The sequence below is a fragment of the Canis lupus genome, chromosome 24 (genome assembly GCF_011100685.1).
Source record: "Canis lupus familiaris isolate Mischka breed German Shepherd chromosome 24, alternate assembly UU_Cfam_GSD_1.0, whole genome shotgun sequence".
NCBI classification, from domain to species: Eukaryota; Metazoa; Chordata; class Mammalia; order Carnivora; family Canidae; genus Canis; species Canis lupus.
In genome coordinates, this window is record NC_049245.1 from 48,344,295 (window position 1) to 48,365,534 (window position 21,240).

At 70.4% G+C, this 21,240-nt stretch overlaps 2 protein-coding genes across 7 annotated transcripts; one reads left to right on the plus strand and one right to left on the minus strand.

Moving 5' to 3' along the window:
* Positions 1 to 8,219: 8,219 nt before the first annotated feature.
* TCEA2 (transcription elongation factor A2) lies at positions 8,220 to 15,092 on the plus strand. The gene is made up of 10 exons (XM_038572948.1): positions 8,220 to 8,448; positions 10,835 to 10,897; positions 11,158 to 11,263; positions 12,132 to 12,222; positions 12,999 to 13,129; positions 13,345 to 13,401; positions 13,797 to 13,951; positions 14,022 to 14,168; positions 14,662 to 14,733; positions 14,853 to 15,092. The coding sequence occupies exons 1-10, from the start codon at positions 8,377 to 8,379 to the stop codon at positions 14,859 to 14,861; spliced, it is 903 nt and encodes a 300-aa protein (XP_038428876.1). The 5' UTR covers positions 8,220 to 8,376; the 3' UTR covers positions 14,862 to 15,092.
* Positions 15,093 to 15,648: 556 nt separating this feature from the next.
* On the minus strand, positions 15,649 to 20,929 carry RGS19 (regulator of G protein signaling 19). Of its 6 annotated transcripts, none has more exons than XM_038572949.1 (6): positions 20,876 to 20,929; positions 18,085 to 18,182; positions 17,789 to 17,910; positions 16,794 to 16,868; positions 16,482 to 16,716; positions 15,649 to 16,405 (listed from the first exon to the last, which is right to left on the minus strand). In XM_038572949.1, exons 2-6 carry the CDS (start codon positions 18,112 to 18,114, stop codon positions 16,214 to 16,216), a joined length of 654 nt encoding a protein of 217 aa, XP_038428877.1. In that variant the 5' UTR covers positions 18,115 to 18,182; positions 20,876 to 20,929; the 3' UTR covers positions 15,649 to 16,213. The 6 variants fall into 6 exon arrangements, with proteins under 6 accessions (XP_038428877.1, XP_038428879.1, XP_038428878.1 ...); XM_038572951.1 differs by lacking the exon at positions 20,876 to 20,929 and adding an exon at positions 20,427 to 20,458; XM_038572950.1 differs by lacking the exon at positions 20,876 to 20,929 and adding an exon at positions 18,286 to 20,103.
* Positions 20,930 to 21,240: the final 311 nt, after the last annotated feature.

The following is a 21,240-nucleotide window of genomic DNA, read 5'->3' on the forward strand; positions in this document are numbered from 1 at the left end:
AAGGAGGTGGACTTGGCGCTACCCCCCACCCCACGGGCAAGAGCCGCTGTGAACAGGGCAAAGCCCGCGGCGTTGCCAGGAACCTCCGAGGGTCGCCCCCGTGAACAGAGAGCAGAGCCCCGGGGCTGCCGGTCGGGCTGGGACCAGTGGCTGGGACCAGTGGTCGCGAGGGACACGCAGAGGGCGGGTGGGGATGGGGTCGGGGCAGGTAGAGCGCAGGGCAGCCCCCCCCCCCTTGGCCATGAGGCTCCAGGGCTTGCAGAGGGGCTTCCAGCGGCCGATCCAGGGGGCTCTGGGCTCCCGCAGCTGCTGGGTGTGAGGGTCCCTGCCCCTGCCAGGACTGCGCCCCAGCTGAGGAGGCTCCCCCAGGGCGGGATGAGTGTGCTCAGCCGCGGTGGGGGGGGGTGGCGGGGGGGAGGTGAGTTTTCCTTCCTGTACATCTGTTTATAGCCTGGGAGCTGAGCTGCCTCCTTCCCGGGCAGAGCCCCCACCCCCGGCTCCCAGCTCCCGGGTGTGCGGCCCCACGGTCAGTCCAACATGGGCGGTCCTGCAGCTGCCCCAGTGGCCCTCCCGCTTGAGGAGAAGCCCGCACCCCCACAGGGTCCCTCCACCTGAGGGCTGTGGGGGATCCTATCACAAGGATCTTGTCCATGGGCTGGGGGAGTAAAGCACTGGGAGGCAGGAAGAATGGGGGCCCTGGGGGGCTGGGCCCACCGTTCTCTCTGGGGGTGCCAGCTCCTGTTTGACCAACGTAAGTGGGTGGACGGTGTCCTGCAGGGGTGGGGGGAGACGTGTGTGAGGAAGACTCTAGGTTGAAAATGGGTGCGAGGAGGCAGCACCCCGTAGAGACTCCCGCCCCCTTGGAGCAGTGGTCTGAGGCTACTGGGGCCTGGCTGGTTGGGGGATGGGCCCCGGGCTTGGGGAGGAGGCCCATGGGGTCCTCCGTTGTGGCCCCCCTACATTGGGGTAGATTTCCGGTTCTCCTGGAGCCCCGGCCTGGCCCGCGGCACCTCCCGGCAGCGCAGAGGAACCGAGCTGCTCCAAATGCAGCCGCGGCACCACCCGGCATTACCTCACCACGGAGCGCCCCCCAGGGTGGCTGCCTTGCTGGCGCCAGCCAGTGGCCCCCCCTCTTGGCGGAGCCGTGCCACTCAGGTGTCCAGCTGTCACGTCCTGTGGGCTGGGGCCGGGCAGGGCAGGGGGGGAGCCCCCTGGGGTGCCCCCCGCCCCTTTGGGGTCAGGCTAGCCTCCCCGAGTGTGCTGCCTGGTGGTGCTCTGGCCCAGTGTCCAGATGGGAAGACAGTGGGGGTGGGGACTGCAGTCGGGGTGGCCCTGACCTCAGAGGCGCAGGGCTGGGGGGCTCCCAGGGCTCTGCCAGGGCTGGTGTGGGTGTGGTCAGCTGTGCTGGGGGAGGGGCACGGGCCTTGGGTGACTGTGCTTGTGGGTGGTCCGTGCGTGTGTGAGGGTGAAGGTCCCATCTGTCTGCCTGAGTGGGGCGAGGAAGGCCTCGCGTGGAGGCTGCCCAGGGCCTTAGGAGCCAGGCACGGGCTGGACTGGCCCGAGAAGGGGCCGCACAGGGCGTCGTGGCCAAGGCCTCACCCTCCACGCCCACCACGGGAGGGGCCCCAGCTCTCTCCGACGTGGGGGTGACCTGTGAGTCTGGGGCCCCCCTGCCCATTTGGTCCAGGTTGGCTGCTGCCCACCCTCATGGGGGTCCTGCGTGCAGCCCCCAGGGCCCCGGACAGAGGGGGTGCAGGGGCCAGCTCTGCAGTGTCAGCTGGCCCGAGGGTGGCGTGGACACGGCCCCCCCCACCGCCCTCCACCCACTGCCTGCCTCAGCCAGGACCAGACCCCCGGGCTCTGCATGAAGCCTGCAAAGGATGCTGGGCAGTCCTCCTCGGTGGCTCTGGGTGGGGGGTGGCTGGGCTCTGGGAGGGGCGGACCTCCCAGGCGCTGCCCGGGGCACAGACCTCACAGGCTCCCACCCACCCAGCCCTGGCTGCTGCAGGAGCGGAGGCTGGGACCAATTACGGGGTCCCTTGGGGCCGGACCCTCCTTCTCCTGGAGGGTGGGGGCGGGGTCCCTGTCAGAGCGAGTCCAGGTGGAGGGGGATCTCCTGTGTCCTGAGACCTCTGCTTTGAGTGCCACTGCTCAGTGCGGATCCCGCCTCCTTGAGGCCCTTGAGACGGGGGCTCTGGGCCCGCCGTCCTGGGGCTGCTCCTCCTCCACTCGTGGCCGGGGCGGGGGGCGGGGGACAAGGTGCAGGGTCAGCCTCAACCTGCGAGCAGGGGTCCGGGCTTCTGAGGAGGCTGCCCGATGGCCTGGAGGTGTGTGCGTGCCCGCCCCCTGCTGCAGGCCTGTTTGGGGGACACTGGGTCTGGGCCCCGGATGGCGGGTGGCCCGTGCCTTCCCGCCCTCAGCCCTGGGACGCTGGGCCTGTCACCCGGCTTCCAGGACGCGGGGGGGGCCTGGCCCCTGGGGAAAGGTTAGGGTGGGGGCCTGAGGGAGCGGGCGTGGCGTGGGGGTCACTTGTGTCGTGTGGTCCCCCAGCTGTGGGTCTGCGCCGCAGGCCAACTGGGCGCTGTGGGAACCAGGATGTCTGCTGGGGCAGGGGGTCCCACCGGCTGCCAGTCTGAGCAGGGGGGGTGTGGGGCTGTCGGGGGTGTTTCTGGCGTCCTGGGGCGGCGGCCAGGGCACCTCAGGGAGTGACGCACCCCCAGGTGCTGGGGGGCTTTCTGGGTGGACAGCACGGGGCCTGGCAGCTGTGAGGATGTGATGCCCCAGGTCCCACGTGGCGGGTCGGTCAGATGCCCTTCGCCATGGCCATGTATCAGGGGGGCCGTGGCCGTGTGTTGGAGGGGCGCCGTGGCCAGGTGTCGGGGGGCCATGCCGGTTGTCAGGGTGGCTGTGGCCGGGTGTCAGGGGGCCGTGACTGGGTGTCCGGGGGCGCCGTGGCCAGTTGTTGGGGTGGCTGTGGCCGGGAGTCGGGGGGGCCGTGGCCGGGAGTCGGGGGGGCCGTGGCCGGGTGTGGGGGGCCCTGCCAGCTGTGTGGCCCCCCGCAGGCGCAGCGGGGGCTCCATGGGAACCGGCTCCGGGTTTCCGTGGCAACAGCAGGGAGGAGCCAGGAAGCAGCTCAGGAAGGAAGGCCGCAGCTGCGAGGAGGGAGCCGAGGGCCAGCCCGGCTGAGCAGGCGCCAGACACTCTGTCTGTCCAGCCGTCCGGTGGCCGGCCTGCGGCTCCTGCCCCCAGCGCCGCCCCCCTGCCGCCCGGTCTGGGGGCCTGCGGTCTGGGCCCGGGGCTGCCGTGGCTGCCTTGCTCGAATCGGGTGCCCCGTCCTTCGGGAGGCAAGCCCTGTACCCCCCCCTCCCGAGGGCTCCTGCAGGAGCGGACGGGCTGTCCTGTCCGTGTGTCTGTGTCTGTGTGTCCTGGGCGGCGCCCCCCGACCTCCCTCCTGTGGGCCCGGTGCCAGTGCCCAGCAGCCAGGGAAGGGAGCAGAGAGCAGACCCCCCCCGTGCGCCCCATGCATGTCCTTTCTGCTGCCCGAGCTTGGTGACAGGCAGCTTTAGGGGCCCCGGCACTTGGGGCACCACCTGGGCTGGGGGCGGGTCTGTGTTCCTGGGGACCCAGGGACCCACCCCTCCTCATTCGCTTGCTGTGAGCATCTGCAGCGCCTCCAGTTCTGTCCCAGCAGACGGGGAACAAACAGACCCAAGCCCTGGCCACAGGAGGACGGTTCCCCTCTGGGGCCGAGGGGTCAGGAGGTGCAGCAGCGGGAGAAGGTGGGGCGCCAGGTGCGGCATGTGCTCCGCGGGTGTGGGAAAGGGTCGGGCTGTGGGGCCTCCGGCCTGTGGCTTCGCAAGGTGACCTTTGAGCCAAGCCCAGAAGGGAGCCTGTGGAAGAGCCGGGGCTGCCGGGGAAGGGTTGCACCAGCGGAGCACGTGCAAAGGCCCGGGCTCACAGGTGTGCTACGTGGGGCGAGCCGGAAGCGCAGGAGGGAGTGGACGGAGCTGCGTGGGGCCTGGGAAGGTCTTGGTTTTCTTCCTCTGAAGGCGAGTTGGTGGCTTGGGAGGGTCGTGAGCAGGGGCCGACCCGCGGGGACAGGGCCTCGGCGGAGCCCTGGGTGCACGAAGGACGGACGCAGCCCTGGAGCAGGCCGCCTCCCCCCACCCCGGGAGCTGCCTCCCCAGGACTGCCGAGCCCGCCCCGCCCCTCGCTGCCTCAGGGACCTCCGGGGGCGCCCCGCCAGCGGAGCTCCCGCGCACCCGCGGCCCCTGACACCCCCGCGCCGCCGGGCCCAGGGGACAGGGAGGGTGGAGTGGCCGCCAGGCTGGCTGGCAGCGCAGGGAGGGCTGCGTTTCTGGGAATTGTGTGGGGGAAGCGCATTGTTGGAGCCTGAGCAGCCGCGGGGCTGGCGGTCCCTGGGGAAGCTCCTGCCCCCCAAGTGCTGCCTCTGGGGGGGCTGGGCCCGGGCCAAGGGGGGCGGGCCGGGGACTTTCCTAGAGGTGCTGCCCTGGGCATGCGGTTCTTCCCATTGTGCAGACGGAGACACTGAGGCCGGAGCTGGGCTGCTGCTGCCCCTGTCCCCGCCACAGCCCTGCCTGCCCCGAGGCCAATAGGGGGAAGCCTGGTGGGGTCTCCGGGGTCACGGCCCACAGAGCCCTGGCGGCCCCAGGTGCTGGGGGGGGCAGGCCCAGGAGCCGCCCCAAGCTGGCAGGAGGGGGCCGCTGGGGCTGAAGGGTGCCCCGCCGCGTTCCCCCCCCCCCCAGTGTGGCAGCGCGGCCCTGCCCACCCGGCCCTGCCTCAGCCAGAGAGGAAGCGCCACGGACCTGCCGGGGTCACAGCCGGCTTGCGGGGCCGGGGGCGGGGGACACAAATAGAAAAGTAAATGGCCTGCGCTTCCGATGCTTCCGGACTGAGGAGGGGGAGGGGTGGCCTCTGGGCCAAAGGTGTGGTCGCCTGTGCGCGGGGAGCTGCAGTGCAGGGTCCCCAGGTCCCAGCCGCATCCCCCTGGAGCCTCCAGGGCAGGGCCGGGCTGCCAGGAGAGGGGGCTGCCCCGGGGGCCTCCCCTCCCCGTCGCGGGGGCACCTGGTCCGGGGCTGCAGGGCCCTCAGCCCGGAGCTGGCACCGCCCCCCGCGGGGGGCTGTCTGTGGGCTCCTGGCTGGGTGCTGGGCGCTGGCTGCGAGTGTGGGTCCCTTGCTGCCGCCCCCCGCGTGCTGTTTTCCTTCCTTCGGGAGACGCGCTTACTGAGCAAGTGTGAGGTGTCTGGGCTGGGGACGCGGGGTGCATGGAGGGCCCTGTTGTCCCGGCTGCGTGGTCCCCGCGGGACAGACACCGGGTGGACAGTCCAGGGTGGCCCCGGGGCCTGTGTGTGAGGACCCTCAGGTATGGCCGACGTGTGCACACGTGAGCAGCTTCGCGTCCCCCGAGACTCGGGTCGCTCGTGGTCACCAGAGAGGGAATGCACGCCTTCACCTGCGGGGCTCCGGGGGGCGCGCCCGGGCGCAGGACGCAGGCGGCAGGCCCCAAGGGGCCCGGGGAGGCTGTGAACAGCCTGAGCATGGTTCCCGGGGTCGGGGGGCCATGAGGGGCCCCGGGACCAGGGGCCTCTCGGGTGCAAGGCTGACGGTTTTGGGGTTGCTGAGTGCAGCCCAGGCGGAGCCCCCGAGGGTGGGACCACCTGCGGTCCCACAGGTGAGGGCCCCTCTCCAGGGCCCAGTACGTCCCCGCCGGACCTCCTGGGGGTTGCTGGGTGCCCGGCTGGCCGCAGGCCTGTGGCTCCCGCCCGCCACCTACAGGCCACTGCTCATCACGGGCCACACGGCCGCCGCGGAGTGATGGGTTCCCCGGCTCCCCACTGCACTGCAGGGCCCCACCCCACCGGCGCAGGACGGGCGCCAGGGCTCAGGGCTCCTGTCACGGGGGAGGGGCTGTGGCCCCAGGTCTCCGGCTTGGGAGCTCCCTCCCTGCTCCGTCCACTCCGGCTTCCCCATCACCCTGGGCCAGACTCCTGCGATCCCCCGTGGCAGCCCGGCAGCCCCGCCCTCTGCTGGGCACTGCTCTTGGGGGGGGCCGCCGCCTGGGCATCGCCCTGCAGGGCCCCGGTGCCCTGGGCTCCCCTCACCTGCAAGCTCAGGGGCCTCCATCCAGATGTGCCAAGACACACCAGGTATCCAGCAGCCTCCGCGGCCCATCCCTGAGCCCCTGGAGGTGGAGGCCACATGGCTTCTCGTGCGGGACAAGGGCCCAAGGCGGCCGTCCAGGAGTCCCCCGCGGTGGTGGCGGGGAAGGCCCGGGTTCTTAGCGGACAGCTCGTGCTCCCTTCTGTGTCCTTACGTGGGTGCCGTGCAATGGGCAGAAAGTAAAATTCATAGGGTTGCAAAGAAAACGGGTTATCAAAGTATTTCCTAAAATGTGTGATATGGAAACCCAAGCACTCTTTTTTTCCTTCAAGATTTTATTTATTTGAGGGGATCCCCGGGTGGCTCAGCGGTTTGGCACCTGCCTTCAGCCCAGGGCACGATCCTGGAGTCCCGGGATCGAGTCCCGCGTTGGGATCCCTGCATGGAGCCTGCTTCTCCTTCTGCCTGTGTCTCTGCCTCTCTCTCTCTGTGTCTATCATAAATAAATAAATATTTAAAAAAAGATTTTATTTATTTGAGAGAGTGAGAGAAGAGAGCAGGAGCAGGGCAGGGGCAGAGGGAGCAGGAGAAGCAGGCTCCCTGCGAGCAGAGCTGGACGTCAGGACGTCGGGACGGGATCGAGCCCGGAGCCGAAGCAGATGCCCACCGGCGGGAGCCAGCCAGGCGCCCCCAACCCAAGCTGCAGGTGCGGGCAGCAGCGCCCGGGCCACGGGCAGGACAGCGGTGGCGGGAAGGGGCCCTGGTCTTTGCTGTGCTCAGTCCTGGTACTGCCGCGAGACGTGGGTCGTTGCTTCATTCGCAGCCCGAGGAACCACATGCTTCCACTGGAGGCCGACGGGAAGGATCCAGGGGTACGAGCTGGAGGCTCTGCTCCCCACTGGCCAGTCTGCACGTGCTCCCGTGTGGTGCAGCCTGGCAGCCCAGGTGTCTGGTCCTCCTCTCTGCCGCCCGGTCTCACACCTGCCCGCATGTCAGTGGCCGTGGGCCCAGGACACAGACATCCGTCTCCTGCCTTGTACCGCGCCCCGCCCCGCTGTAGGGCACACGGGGACACCTCGAAGGGGGCGAGGTCTGGAGGGGACGCTCCTCTGCTGTCCCCGCAGCCAGGCCACCCTCACGTGGGCGCAGCGGGCATTCACAGGAGCTCCAGCAGCCGAGGTGACCACTGACGTGCTCGTGCCCCGTTCTCCGCTCTTCACCACCTGCCGTCGGGGCAGCAGCCCCCTGAGCGGACGACACCACCACCTTCCTTTCACAGATGGGGAGACTGAGGCACAACGGTCTGCGGTCGGTTTGAAGTGCAGAGCGCGGGATTCATGCCCGGCAGCTGCCCCGGGGGCGTCTGCGGCTCCTCTGGCACCTTCGGAACCGGAACCGGCCCTGGCCTCTTCCAGACCCTGCATCCGGCTGCAGCCCCCTCCCCTCTGGGGGGGGGCATGTGGGCCAGAGGGCACAAGGGGTGGGAGTGCGGGGGTGGGGGCTGCGGGCGCGCGGGGGTGGAGGTGGGCGTGGGGGGGTGCGCGAGGGGTGGAGGTGGGGGTGCGCGGGGTGGGGGTGCGGGTGGGAGGTGCGCGGGGTGGAGGTGGGGGTGCGCGGGGTGGGGTGCGTGCGGCTGGCGGCGCGGGCGGGGGGTGCGCGGGGGTGGGGTTGGGCGTGTGGGGGTGGGGGCGCGCGCGGGTGGGGTGCGGGGTCTCCCGCGGGGCCCGGCTGCCCCGGGACAGCACAGCGCTAGGTGGGAGAAGGACTCCAAGAGGGCGGAGAAGGGGACGGCCGGACCCGGACGCGCCTTCGCGGGCCCCACGGAGCCGACCCACGGGCCGCTCGGGCGGAGGGTCCGGGAGGGACGCCCGCTGGCCCCGCGCTCCGCAGCGCCCTCCGCCGGCTCACCGGCTCGCGCGGGGCCTTGTGGGACTGCGAGTCGGCCGTCCTCGTCGGCCTCCTGCGGCGGCCCGCGGCGGGACTACACATCCCAGAAAGCCACGCGAAGCCGCGTGTCTTCCGGGGCTTGTGGTCCAGCGCGGGGCGAGCGCGCGAGGCTGCCGGCCGCGGGAACTACATGTCCCAGGGAGCAGCGCGGCGACCGCGGGGGCCGGGGGTTTGAACGGAGGGTCTCCCGCCCGCGGCGGGGCTGCGTCGGCTGCGACGGGTGCGGACGACGACGACGAGCGGGGCAGGGGTCCGGGCCCGGAGGCCGAGGCTGGCGCGGCGGGCGCTGGGGGCCCTGCCCCCGAGGCGATGATGGGCAAGGAGGAGGAGATCGCGCGGATCGCCCGCAGGCTGGACAAGATGGTGACCAAGAAGAGTGCGGTGAGGGGCGCGGGCCGCCGGGACCCCGGGACCCCGGGCCCCGCCCCGCCGACCCCCGCCCGCTTCGGGCCGGGCGACCCCGAGCGGCAGGACGAGGCCCCGCCCCGGCGGAGACCCTGCCCTGGGCCCCCCGGCTCTCCCCCGCGCCCGCACCGCGGAGGCCGCCGTGGGGTCGGGTCGGGCCGGGGTCGTGTCGGGGCCGCCCCGCGGGACCCGGACCCCGCGCACCTGACACCCGCCTCCGTGCCCCGCCCCGCCCCGCCCTCCCGGCCCCGCCCCCGCCCCCGCCCCCGCCCCCGCCCGGGCCTTCTCCGCAGAGCCCCGCCCGCCCCGCCCGCCCCGCCCGCCCCGCGGCCTGCAGCCCGCCCCCCGCCCCCTCCGTGTGCAGGCCCGAGGCCTGTCCTGCTGCAGAGGCCCCTGTGCCCCATCTGCACCCCCACAGGAACCAGGTCTCCCTAATAAATTCTTTCCCTTCCCTAGCCGGGACCCAGCCAGCAGCAGCTGGGGAGGGGGGAGATGTCAGAGACCCTAGGGATAGAGGCCTGGGAGGCCTGGGCACCCGGCAGGCCTGGTGATGGAGCCCCTGGCCCCGCGGGCTGGGGCCCCCGCCGCGGAGGCTGGAGGAGGCAGTGCTGCGGGGTGGGGGTTGGGGTTCCAACTTCAGCCCATCTTGAGCTCCGAGACCCTCCCTGACAGCCTGCGTGCCCTCCCGTGGAAGCATCCTTGGTGGGCGGGACCTGCCTTCAGGGTGCTGGGGGGCCCTGGCTGGCTCCCCGAGAGGCTCCACACACACACCCCGCTCTTCCCCGGGACTGTGAGCGAGTAGCAGGGTGGAGGAGGCGGCTCCGTCACGCGCAGCCACCCCAGACCGACCGCTTGCTCTGCCGCTTTGGGCACTCTTTTGTGTTAAGCCGACTTGTCCTGGGGTCCTTGTTGACCAGGTTTTGGACAGGGGCCTACACTGGGGCCAGAAACGGGGCCGGCTCCCACTCATCCACTCATCCAGCGAGCAGCAGCCCCCTCCCCACACGGGCATCGTGTCCCTGGGAGGCCCTGGGCTGCGCGGAGCTAGGGAGTGGGGGACAGTCTAGCTGTTTGCAGAGATGACCAAAGAAAGAAGCTGCTTCCTGTCTTGAAGGAGACAACACCCCCCAGGTGGGGACAGAGATGGGTCACGGAACCCGCAGAGGGCTGGGTGGGGCCAGGTGGAAGCACTGTGGAGACCGAGGCGTGGGAGTTGACAGCCCCACGGGCCAGGAAGGTGCCTGGTGCCCGTGAGGCTCCCGGAGGCCTGGGGACCGGTGATGGGGAAGTCGGGAGCTGGGTTTGTGCCTCTGGTCTGGAGCCACAGGAAGCTCATCAGTGAGCAGCGCCGTGACCTTGGCTCGGACGCCCCCCCCACCTGAGGAGGTCACCGTAGGGCTGGACTCTGCATGTTCCTGGGTGGGGGGGGGGGGATGTGGACGGGGCTGCAGAGCAGAGGCGCCATGCAGATGGCAGGGGATGCGGCCTGGGCTGCCTGGCACGAGGGTCCCACCACCTCGGATAGCCGAGCCACATGATTCCTGCTCTCTCATGTCAAAGGAAAGAGCAATACGTTAAAACACACCAGTATGTTAACAAGTGAAGCATCTGTGGGAGAAAGCAAAGTGGGGGAGGATGGGGTCAGGAGGGGCGTCAACAAGGTGTCATCTGAATAAAATTTGGGAAGAGGGAGGGTACGGAACTGTAGATATTTGGGAGGCATTTCTCTGGCAGTGGGAGCAGCAGGTGCAAGGGTCCTGGGGCAAGCAGCTTGGCACAGTTGAGGAACCTAAAGCTGAGCCCGGAGTGGAGAGAGCAGCCAGTTTGTGCAGGACCTTGATGTGGGGAGGGCTCTAAAGAAACAGGTGTTGGGTGGGCAGGGGCAAGGTGGGGGAGGTGGCTGGCCTGGAGAGATTGCTGGGACTTCAATCTGGGTGTGGGTGGGTGTGCATGTGATGGGGGAGGTGTTTGGCCTCAGTCGGGGTCGCTGACCTTGCCCAGGTTGGCTCCCGTCAGCCTGTGATGAGGTACTTCAGGAGGGGCTGAGCAACCCACGAGGGGTCTGGGCCTGGAGCGGGCAGTGAGCACCCCTGCCTCCCCCCCCCCCCCCCCCCCGACCTGGGTGCTGTCCTCCCGCGGGCGGGGCTGCCGGCCTTGGAGCTGTTTGCTGCAGCCGTGGTTTGGTCAGTGACCAGGCGCTGGCGCTGAGTTTGCAGAGCTGCTGGCCGTCCCCGCGCAGCTGACCCCGGGTGGGTCTCCAATCTGTTACTTCCGGTGCCCCCCCGCCTTCGTGGCTAGGAGGAGGTGGCAGTGCACCCCGAGACCTCGAAGTCCTTTATGAAGGTCCCCCTTCTCCTTCCAGGAGGGAGCCATGGACCTGCTGCGGGAGCTGAAGGCCATGCCGGTCACGCTGCACCTGCTTCAGGTAGGGCCCTGCGCGCCTCCTGCCCGGACGGCTCCTGGCGCCTGGCAGGGCCTGTGCGTCCTGGAGGAGGCCCCCGCCCTGGTTGTCCCGGAAGACGGGGGGCATCTGAGCATGGCTCCCCCTCTTGCCGAGGCTCCTGGGTTGCACGTGGGGCAGCAGCCCCTGGCGGGGATGTGCACCTCGAGAGCTGGGCCCGCCCCTGCCGCGCGGGAGCCTCGGAGGGTCTGGCTGCCTCCCCAGCCCCGGCGCTTGCCTTGCAGTCCACGCGTGTCGGCATGTCTGTCAACGCCCTGCGGAAGCAGAGCTCCGACGAGGAGGTCATCGCCCTGGCCAAGTCGCTCATCAAGTCCTGGAAGAAGCTCCTGGGTGCGGGCCGGCGGCGGGGCTGACCGCCCGGGCAGGGCATCCGGGGAGTGCTGGCCCTCGCCGGTCAGCGGCGTGCTGGTGCTGGCGGTGCCGTCCCCGCGCCCGGGCCGCCGGGCCCCAAGCTGGTCCGGGAAGGCGGGGGGTGGCTGGGAGCAGAGGGGACCCACCGGGAGCAGGAGAAAAGGAAGTTGAAGGTAGTAGCAGGGCGGCTGGGGCCTGGAGGGAGCTGGCGCAGGTGAGGAGGCCCTGCTGAGGCCGAGGGGTGCGGGGGAAGAAGGGGACACGGCCGGCTGCGGGCAGGCCCACCTTGGGGCCCTGGGGGTCCCCTCCCTTCCTGCGCCTTCCTGGCTCCGTCCAAGCCCATGGGGTGTTTGTCGTGGGACTCTAGTCGGGGTGGCTGTCAGCCCACGTGTGCACAAGCGTGTTTATTCTGGTCGTGTGGGGGCTGCTTCGCCTCCTGTGGGACGGTCCCCAGCGCGGACCAGGGTTTCAGGAGCCTCGTGGGGGATGTGCTCAGCGGACGGCCGCTCGCTGTGACCCCCAAGGCCCAGCTGGGGAGTGACCGCACCTGGGCTTTGTCCGGGTTTCAAGCGCTGCCTGTGGGGGGGCTGTCACTCGGGGCTCTGCACCAGGGTCACTTTGGGCAGGTGGCCGTCCTTTCTGCCAGGACGGTAGACCCCAGGGAGGCCTCACAGGTGGCCTGTGCGGGGGTAGAAAAGGGCCTGGGGGCTGTCCTGGGCCCTTCTGAGGAGGGAGGATGGGGCCCCAGTGTGCAAGGCTCGACCGCCAGGTCCCGGGGCCGGTGGAGATCTGTTCCCCTCCCTGGCCCAGCCCCACTAGCCAGCGCTCCCTTTCCTGGCACCTGCAGATGCTTCAGATGCCAAAGCCAGGGAGCAGAGGAGGGCCGGGCCTCCGCCCACATCGTCCTCCAAGGAGGCCCCTGAGGCCAAGGATCCCAGGTAGCGCATCTGGGGGGCAGGTGCACACCCTCCTGCTCGGCAGGTGGCGGGTCCTGGCCGCACAGAGAGCCCCGGGGGCCCCCACGGCCACCCCACAGTTCCACCTCCTGGGCGTGGTTCTCATTCCGCTCTGGCCGAGCCCCCTCAGCTGGTGTCCCGCGTGGCTGAACCCTCTCCCCGTCAGTGCTCCGGGCAGGCAGTCATGGAGACGGGGTGCTCTGGGGGTGCTCCGGGGGTGCTCCGGGGTGGGTGTGGCCGTAGGCTGCTTTGCCGTGGGCAGGGGTGGCAGGGCAGCAGGGGCCAAGCTCCGCGCGCAGCGTGTGCTTGTGCTGGGCTAGGGCTTCATCTACCGGCTGCGGAGGTTCCCTCCAGGAGGCCCCTGCTCCCCGTCGTGTGGGGGTCACAGGGTCACGAGACGCAGGGGTGTGCGGGGAGGGGAGGACTGGGTACCTGCGGCCTGGTCAGCAGGCGGCTTGCCAGCAGTGCCCAGCCCGTCGGGAGGCATCCACGCCGGGTGGGGCCGCCTGCCTCCCCTGAGATGGCCTGGTCCTGGCCGCCTGGAGGGCGGAGGCCCCTGCGGGCGAGGCTGCCCCAGTGGTGCCCCCATCCGGGGGTACGCCCCGCCCAGTGGGTGTTCCTGCCTCCAGCCCACTGGGCAGTCCCCTCGGGGCAGGAGCATGGGCAGCATCCGGGTGGGAGATGCAGGGTTTGGGGCTTTCTGGGGACCGGTGTGTCACGGGGGTGCCCGTGGCCCGCGCGGGCCCGTCTTTCTCCAGCCGCAAGAGGCCAGAGCTGCCCAGGGTGCCGTCGGCCCCAAGGATCACCACGTTTCCCCCCGTGCCCGTCACCTGTGACGCCGTGCGCAACAAGTGCCGCGAGATGCTGACCGCCGCCCTGCAGACAGACCGTGAGTCCCCCGCCCGCCGCCCTGCACCCTGAGTCCGCAGGGGCTGGACTCCGCCTGCCCACAGCGGCCTGAGCTCAGAGGGTTCTCGGGGACCTCCTCCCCCAGCCCTTGCAGCTGAGCCAGGTGGGGGCAGGGGTCTTTGGGGCCTCAGGTGCTGGGCAGTTTGGAAGTGGTGGTGGAGTCAGGGGGCAGCTAGTCAGGGCTGCTTCTTGCAGATGATCATATGGCCGTTGGTGCGGACTGCGAGGGCCTGTCGGCCCAGATTGAGGAATATATCCTTTATGCAGGGTGTGGGGTCTGGGGGTTTCTGGGGGAGTCTGAGGCCAGCCAGGCCCGGCTTCCCCTGATGGCCACAACCCCAGTGCCCTTGCCAGGCAGTGGGTCAGTTGGGTGGGCTCCCCCCTTGACCAGGAGGGCCCTCTCTGGACTGATGCTGCCCGTCGGGGGGGCCTGGGTCACCAGGGCTCTGAGCCTGGGGCTGGGCCTCGGCCAGGGTTGGGTCGGGTGGGGCCCTCCCTCTGCAGCCCCTCCACTCGCTGCCAGGTGTGGGGGGCACACTGAGCTGCCAGGCTCCCACCAGGAGGCCCTCGCTGGCCTCCTGCGCTGGCCCCGGGGTGAGTGGAAGGCAGCAGTATTGGCCTCCGGATAGGTCCTTAAACACCTGCACGCATCTTCCGGGACGTGGGGAACACGGACATGAAGTACAAAAACCGTGTGCGGAGCCGCATCTCCAACCTCAAGGACGCTAAGAACCCTGACCTGCGGCGGAACGTGCTGTGTGGGGTCATAACCCCCCAGCAGATCGCGGTGATGACGTCGGAGGTGAGTCCTGCTGCAGGGGCGTGGGGGCCACCGCTGTGGGCAGCGGGTAAGGACACTGCTCCTCGCCCAGGAGATGGCCAGCGATGAGCTGAAGGAGATCCGGAAGGCGATGACCAAGGAAGCCATCCGAGAGCACCAGATGGCCCGCACGGGGGGCACCCAGACAGACCTGTTCACCTGCGGGAGGTGCAGGAGGAAGAACTGTACCTACACACAGGTGGGCGCCCCAGCGACCTCACGCACCCGGAGCCTGCACCTGCGCGCGGTGCTGTGGGGCGGGGTCCACACCTGCACCTGCACACGTGCCTAGTGAGTGGTGCCCGGGCTCCTCCTCCCTTGCCCCGCAGCCCTGGGCCCCAGGAAGCAGTGTCTCAGGTGGTGCTTTGCTTTGGGAGCTATAAGGGGGGGGCCGGCCTCACCCAGCATGGAGGGCCCAAGCAGGAGGGTGGGGGCAGTGTGCTGCCTGCAGTGGCCTCAAGACTGTGCTCAGACCCGTGGATGTGGACACGGATGTGGACCTCGAGATGTGCCAGGGGTCCCCGGTGAGGAGAGGAGGTGTGGGGTCCCCCGGGGGGTCGAGGGGCTACAATGCCAGCGTTGCCCGAGGATACGGATGGTCTCCTCACACTGTGACTCTCGGGAAGACCTGCTCCAAGTGACTGAGCCCCTGGGGCCCGGGTGGCCCCCCCTCACCGCAGCCCTCCCCGCAGGTGCAGACCCGAAGCTCTGATGAGCCCATGACCACCTTCGTTGTCTGCAACGAGTGTGGAAATCGCTGGAAGGTAGGTGGGCGTCTCCAGCCTGTGGGGTCTTCGTGATGTGAAACGGGGGGCAGCCCTGCCTCCGGGCCCGCGGGGGTCCCAGGGGTCTTGGGTTGACGCCTCTCATCCGTCTGCTGCAGTTCTGCTGAGCCCTGCTCGAGATGTGTGCGAAGCTTCGGGCTGTGGCCAGCACATTGCCGCGGCCTTCCCCGCGTCCTGTCGACAGACACAGCTTCTCGAGACCCGCCCTGAGCCCACCCGAGCACCCCACGGGGCTGTGCCCCCGGCACCCCCGCCTGGCGTATACCTCTTTTCTTTTCCCCAAATTATTAAATGTTTCTTTTTGCCATCGTGCTGTCCTGGCCCTTGGCTCTGGTGGACCAGCAGTCCTGGGCTGTGAGCTGGGTCCCCCAAGCCCCACGTCCGGCCCTGCCCCCTTCCCTGGGACCACTCTCCTCCTGGGGATCAGGTGACACTTGGGCTTGGCCCTGATGGAACAGAGATGGAGGGAAGAGCCCACTGGCCCTGAGAGGGGCCCTGGGATTCCAGAACCCCGGGGGCAGCCTGGCCGCACGCAGGGGCACGCACAGACACGGGGTCGGGGAGGTGGCCTTCAGCACACGGGACCCCAGGGCTCACGACCTCCCCAGGCCCTGTAGCTCAGGGGTCCCCCAGCCATCCATGGCGACCTGTCCCCACCCTGACTCTGTGCCTGACGGTGGACTGGGTGGGGTGGGCCCCGCACCCGCTGCAGCTTTGAGTTGCTTCACCTCCCAGAAATTCAGGTAATGGGTGGCAAGCACGAGCCTCGAGGAGGCCAGGAGGACGCCCCCATGCGTCCTCACGGGGGCCAAGCCCCTTCTGGGGCTGCTCCTGGATCTGGGACGGTTGTTCTTTCTTGAGTCTCCCCCCAAATGTGGAAAGAAAGGAGAGACGTTTGCTTTAAAAATATCTTCAATAATAAGATCCTATTTTGGATGAAGAAGGAATGGAGATAAATATGAAAACATCTTTTTCTTTTTTTGATAAAATACAGTAAGGATATGTTTCCAGGTTTAAAATTAATGAAAATATAAAAAAGAAACTGGCTCCTGTTGCCTTGAGCCTAGTTCTGAGGTTCTGGGTCTGATCTGGGTGCAGACAGCGTGAGTTGGAGGGTGTCCTTGCGTCACAGCTCGACAGTACAGAGGCTCTGCTTCCCATCTAAGGCGTCTGTCAAGGTCCCCGGCTGCCTGGGGAGGCTTCTGGATCCGTGACCGCTGCCCCCCCGGGGGGCCCCTCTCCCTGCACAGGAGCCCCGGCAGGAGCCCCCGGCCAGCCAGCGTCCCGGAGGCCCTCACACCTGCCCCTCGGCGGGACCTCGGGGGCTCCCGTCCGGGGCCGCCCCCAGGGGTGCTGCGCCTGTGGGCGTGCCGGACGCCTGCTGACACACACACTGGTGCGGGTCACCGAGTCTTTGCCCCCCGCCGGGGTCCGTGTCGGTGCTGCTGTGCCGGGCGGCCTAGGCCTCGTGCGAGGACTGGGAGCTCCCCCGGAGCAGCAGGGCGCGGTAGGTGGGGGAGCTGAGGAAACGGGGGTAGGAGTCCCGGTGCATGAGCGTGTAGATCTGCAGCTGCGCGTCGTCGAAGGTGTGCGCGGACGGCTCCTGCATCTTCTTGTTGATGCCTTCCCGCACCCGGGAGTCCAGGCTCACCTGTGGGGCAGGACGCGGGGTCAGGGGCCCGGGGTGTCCCGCCCTCCCCCCGCCCTCGGTCCCCAAGGCGGTGCACCTCCTTGGGGGACAGGATGGACACGTAGTCCTCGTAGATGAGCCTGGCCTTCTCGTCCACCACGTGCTGGTTGGCCTCCGCTTTGAGCTCCTCGCACGCCAGCCAGAAGAGCATGTTCTCCTCGCTGTACTCCGTGCGCAGGAACTCCCGGAACACGCCGCGGCCCGCCGGGCTGTGCATCAGCTTGTCGAACGACTGCGCCCAGCTCCGCACCTCCTCGGGGCTTGGCGTGGCGCTGTGGGCAGTCCCGTGGGGAGTCAGGCCCGCGCCCCGCCCGCGCCCCCCCCCCCCGCCCGCGCCGGCCGCACCTACCACGCCTCACAGCTGGGCAGGGGCTGCAGCTTGTTGTCCCGGGAGGCCCGCCACGCACGCCGCCGCTCCTCGTTCCTGGCGCAGACGGAAGGTGGCACGGCCTGCCCGGCGCACCCGGCCTCGGCCCACGCGTGTGCACGCACGGGCCCAGACGCGGGGCGTGAGGGCGCGGGCCGGGCCGCAGCCGGGCAGCCCCCCACCCCCACCCCTGGGACCCAGGCTGCACTCCAGCCCCACCCCTTCCTCTGTCTCCCTGGCCGTCCCCCGCCCCGCGCCCCCAGAGGCGCTGCTCCTGCTGCAGGAAAGCCCCGGCCGGCCCTGCCTGCGTCCGTCCCTCCCCGGGGTCACGACCTCTCAACCCTAGCTCCCACACAGGCCTCCGTTCCTCTCCTACCCCACCCGCTGGACCCCACAGCCGAGTCCTCTGCGAGGCCCGATTCACGACCCCGTCCCCGCTCAGGCCTGGGTGCTCACGGCTCAGCGGGTCCCCCTCCAGGTCCCCACAGCACCCAAGTTGGGCCAGGCCTCTGTGGCACGTGCACGCCCCCGACAGCCCTCCACAGGCCACAGAGCCGGTGACCGTGGGGCCCACCCTAGGGAGCTGCTCGGGACGCTCTCCCCCTCGCCCCCAGGCCGGGGCCCTGCTCGGTGTCCCCCAAGGGCTCCTTGCTCCGTAGGCCCCCGGGGCCAGCTCCGGCTGAGCACACAGGCGGTGGCCTGGCCAGGTGTGCACACGACACGCCCTTGGGGGAGCCGCCGGGCACGAAGGCCTACACGGTGTCGGGGCAGTGGCCACAGTCAGCAGGCCCGGCAGCCCCTGCGTGAGAGCCGTGGGCAGCAGAGGCGTCCTGCCCTCGGGTGGCCCCTGGGAAGGCACCGGAGGGTCTGCGGGCAGGACGCTGGGCCCCAGGTGTGTACCCCTCCCCTCCCCCATCCCCACGTACCAGGTGTGTACACCCCCGCCCCCCCCCCCCCCCCCCGCCGTCCCCACGTACCAGGAGCAGCTGCAACAGCAACACCAGCACAAGCAGCAGGGGTTGCGGCTGGGGGCAGCCGGGGGGGCCGCGTCATGACTGGACATCGAGGGGGGCCGGCCTGCCTCCTCTGGCCCTGCGTGCTGGCGACACGGGGGCCTCCTCAGCTCCAGCCCAGAACCTGGGGCCTGCACACCTCCCCCCGACTCCCCTGGTGTCACCCTTCCGGCCTCCCAGGCAGTCGAGGGTCCCCCAACTCCTCGTCCCCCCGCCCCGGTTCCCACAAGGGGGCAGAGGCAGGGGTGGAGGTGGTGCACCTGCTTCTCAGCCTCATGCGGGGTGGGCATGGGTGGGTGGAGGAGGTCGCCCGGGCTCCGTGGTGCTGGCTCCGGGACCCTCACCACAGCCTGGGGGTCTGAGAAGAGAGGTGGGGGTTCCCGCTGAGAACCTGAGACGACAGTCTCTACTTGCCTCTCCCTCCGCCCAGGAGCCCGAGGGGCCTGCTCCCCTGCCCCCACCTGCACCGGGACTGCGAGCAAGGGCAGGGGCGGTGAGGAGGAGCCAGACAAGATCTCCACAGGAGGTTCTGGGACACCCCCGTTTGCTCGGTCCCTGGGAAGCCGGAAGTCTGGGTTCCTCTTTCTTGGTTTCCGGCTCCTGGCCCCTCCCAAGGGGCCTGGGGGGCCCCAAGAGTCTGGGGCTATCAGCCTAATGCTCCCTCCATTCTGGGTTTTCTGTAGGGAGTGGGCGAGGTGGGGAGGGCTTGCCCCCCCCCAGGTGCCCAGATCTGCCCTCAGCCCCGGAGGGTTCCAGCCTGTTCGCAGCTGCCCAGCCTGCAGCCTGCGTGTGGGGCAGGACTTGAGGGTCTGGGGGTGTGGGGAATGCAGCAGGGCACAGTGAGGAGGGCCAGGCGCCTCGTGGGGGATGCAGGGCTCCTGAGGCCCAGACGCTGCCCCTGGCACCCCAACCCCCAGCGGGCACCTTACCACACCCAGGGCCTCCCAGCCTCCCTTCCCCCAGCCCCACCAGGCGGTGGAAGCCAGTGCAGCCTGGGGTGCCAGTCAGGGAGGGGAGCGGGGAGGAGGGCAGCAATGGGTCGGGGTGTCCAGCTCCCAGGGTCAAGGTGCGGGATCCCCAGACGGGGTGCGGGTCGGCATTGTTTACAATGCCTGTGCCCACGTTTCAAGGTGCAGGCGTGCAGGGGGCACTGGGCCCTGAAGCCCCCAGCGGGGGTGAGGAGCCCGAGCAGCCCCCCAGCCCCCCCCTTCCGTCCCCAAGGCCAACCACGGATCCCAGAGTCCATGCGGATCCCAGAGTCCACACCTGGGTGGCCGATCAGTGCCCCAGGGGCAGTCTGAATGCTTTCCCACCACAGCACCTGCCTCTGCCTGCCCTGGCCGGGGTGAGGACCCCAGGGCCCGGCTGCACCCCCGCACAGCCTTTGTGACCCCCCAGGCCTGCCCCCACCCCCGTCCCGGTGGCCAGCAGGCTCAGGACTTGCTTTCACTTCGTTTTCTCATGTAATTATCACATCACCCCTGGGCCTGTGGCCTTTCAACCCCCGCCTGGCCCACGTGGCCTGCTGGCTGCTGGGGTCTCGCAGGTGGGAAGGAGGGAGCGGCGGGGATGCCGGGGGCGCCGGGAGCCGTGCTCAGAGGTGCAGGGCCTGACTCAGGCACGCTCAGGGCACCCTTGCCTCTGGGGCCTGGGCACGCAGAGGCCCTGCCGTGACCCAGATCTAGGGCAGAGTGTGGGGTCCCCTGGGCTGAGGGCCCTGGCCAGCTGCCTGCTTCCCCTGAAATCATGGACATGGACGGGGAACCCTCAAACTGGGCCCCAGCCCGCCTTTCCTTCAGGGGTCTAGCTTGTAGGGAAGGGAAGGGGTGTGGCAACCCCCGAGGTCTGGTAGCCAGGCAGAGAACTGCTCTTCCTCCTCCGCACCCCTACCCGCTGCGAGTGGGGGCAGGGCCCCATCCCCCTCCACTCCCTGGCACCCCAAGGCTCTGCTCTGAACTGGAGGAGGGGCCAGGTCTGAGGGCGCCCACGTGCTGGGGGTCCTGGAGTGGATGCCTACACTGGCCCGGGGCTGGCGGGGTCTCCTGTTCACCCGCTGTCTCCTGAGGTCGCCCGGGGTGTGCACAGGGCTCCTGCCCCTCCGCCTGGCAGCTGGAAAGGGGCTCGGTCCCCTTTCCCAGCCCTTGGGCTCTGGCCCCCAAGTCTGGGATGGGGGAGGCTGGACGGGCAGCGAGCCTGGCCTCTGGGGACCGAGGCTCCCTTGGGAGCTGCTGCTACTCTGCTCCACAGAAGGAAAAAGAACGTCCCTGAGCCCGCCCAGTCCAAAAAAAGAATAAGAAAATGTGACAATCCCAGAAAAAAATGCCATAACCTTTAGGCGGAGGGTTGACAGGGGCTCCTTCCCCTGCTTCTGGCGCCCCTGCCTCCCCTCGGCCGCCCCCCGCCCCGCCCCCGCCCCGAGCGATGGGTGGGGCGGCCCCGGCCTGGGCCCGACCTCTGTGGCCCGGGGACCCTCGCCCGCCCCCAGGGCCGCGGTGCCGCCGACCCGTCTCCCTCCTCCTCCCGCCGCTGCGGGGTCTGCCCGGGGGGCGCGGCTCCGACTCGGGCCCGACGCCCCCGGGGCCTGGCCGCGCGCCCCACTCACCATCGGCCCAGGGGCGAGGCGCGGGCGGGAGGGCCGGTTCCCGCGGGGCCCCACCCGCTGCCGAAGGGCGCGCTGCAGCGACCCGGGTCCGCGGGCGGGAGGCCCTCCGCGGGGTGTGGAGGCGGCGGGAGCCCCGGTCAGCCCGGCCAGCCCCGAGCGAGCGGCTGCCAGGCGCGGGGCGGGGGCGCGCAGGGCGTCCCGCCGGGCCCTCCCCACCGGGCCGGGGGCGGGAGGCGCGGAAACCGGGGCTCTTCCGGCCCCCCCTTGAGCAATCACTTCCCCGGGCTCCGAGCTGCAGAAAGGGGAACCGGTGGCGGCGCCCCCTCCCCCCGCGCGGGGCACCGGCTCCGCTCCCGCCGCCGCCCGGGTCCACGTGGGCCCGCGGTCCCGGCGGCGCGGTCCGGGCTCCAGCCGCCCCCCCCGGCCGCCGACCCCCCGCGCGCACTCACCGGCCGCGCTCCCGGCCCCGCCGCCGCCGCAGCCCCGCGCACAGGTCCGGCCGCCGGTCGGGGAGGGGGCGCGGGCCGCAGTGCGCAGGCGCGGGCCGCACTTCCCCAAAGCGCGGGGCCGGGACTTCCTCGCGCGGGGAGGCGTCCGGCCCGCCCCGCCCCGCGCACCCCCGCCCCGCCCCCGCCCCGGGCTCCGCGGCCTCCCGAGGAGGCGGGTCCCCGCACCTGCAGCCCCGGGCGCTCCCGCGGGGGCCCGCGCCCGCCCTCCCGCCGCCGCGCGCCCCAGGGGCCCTCGGCCCTCCCCGGCCCCGGTGGTCGGCGCGCCCCGGCCCTGTCGAGGGGCCCGGCCGCCCCCGCCCCCGCCC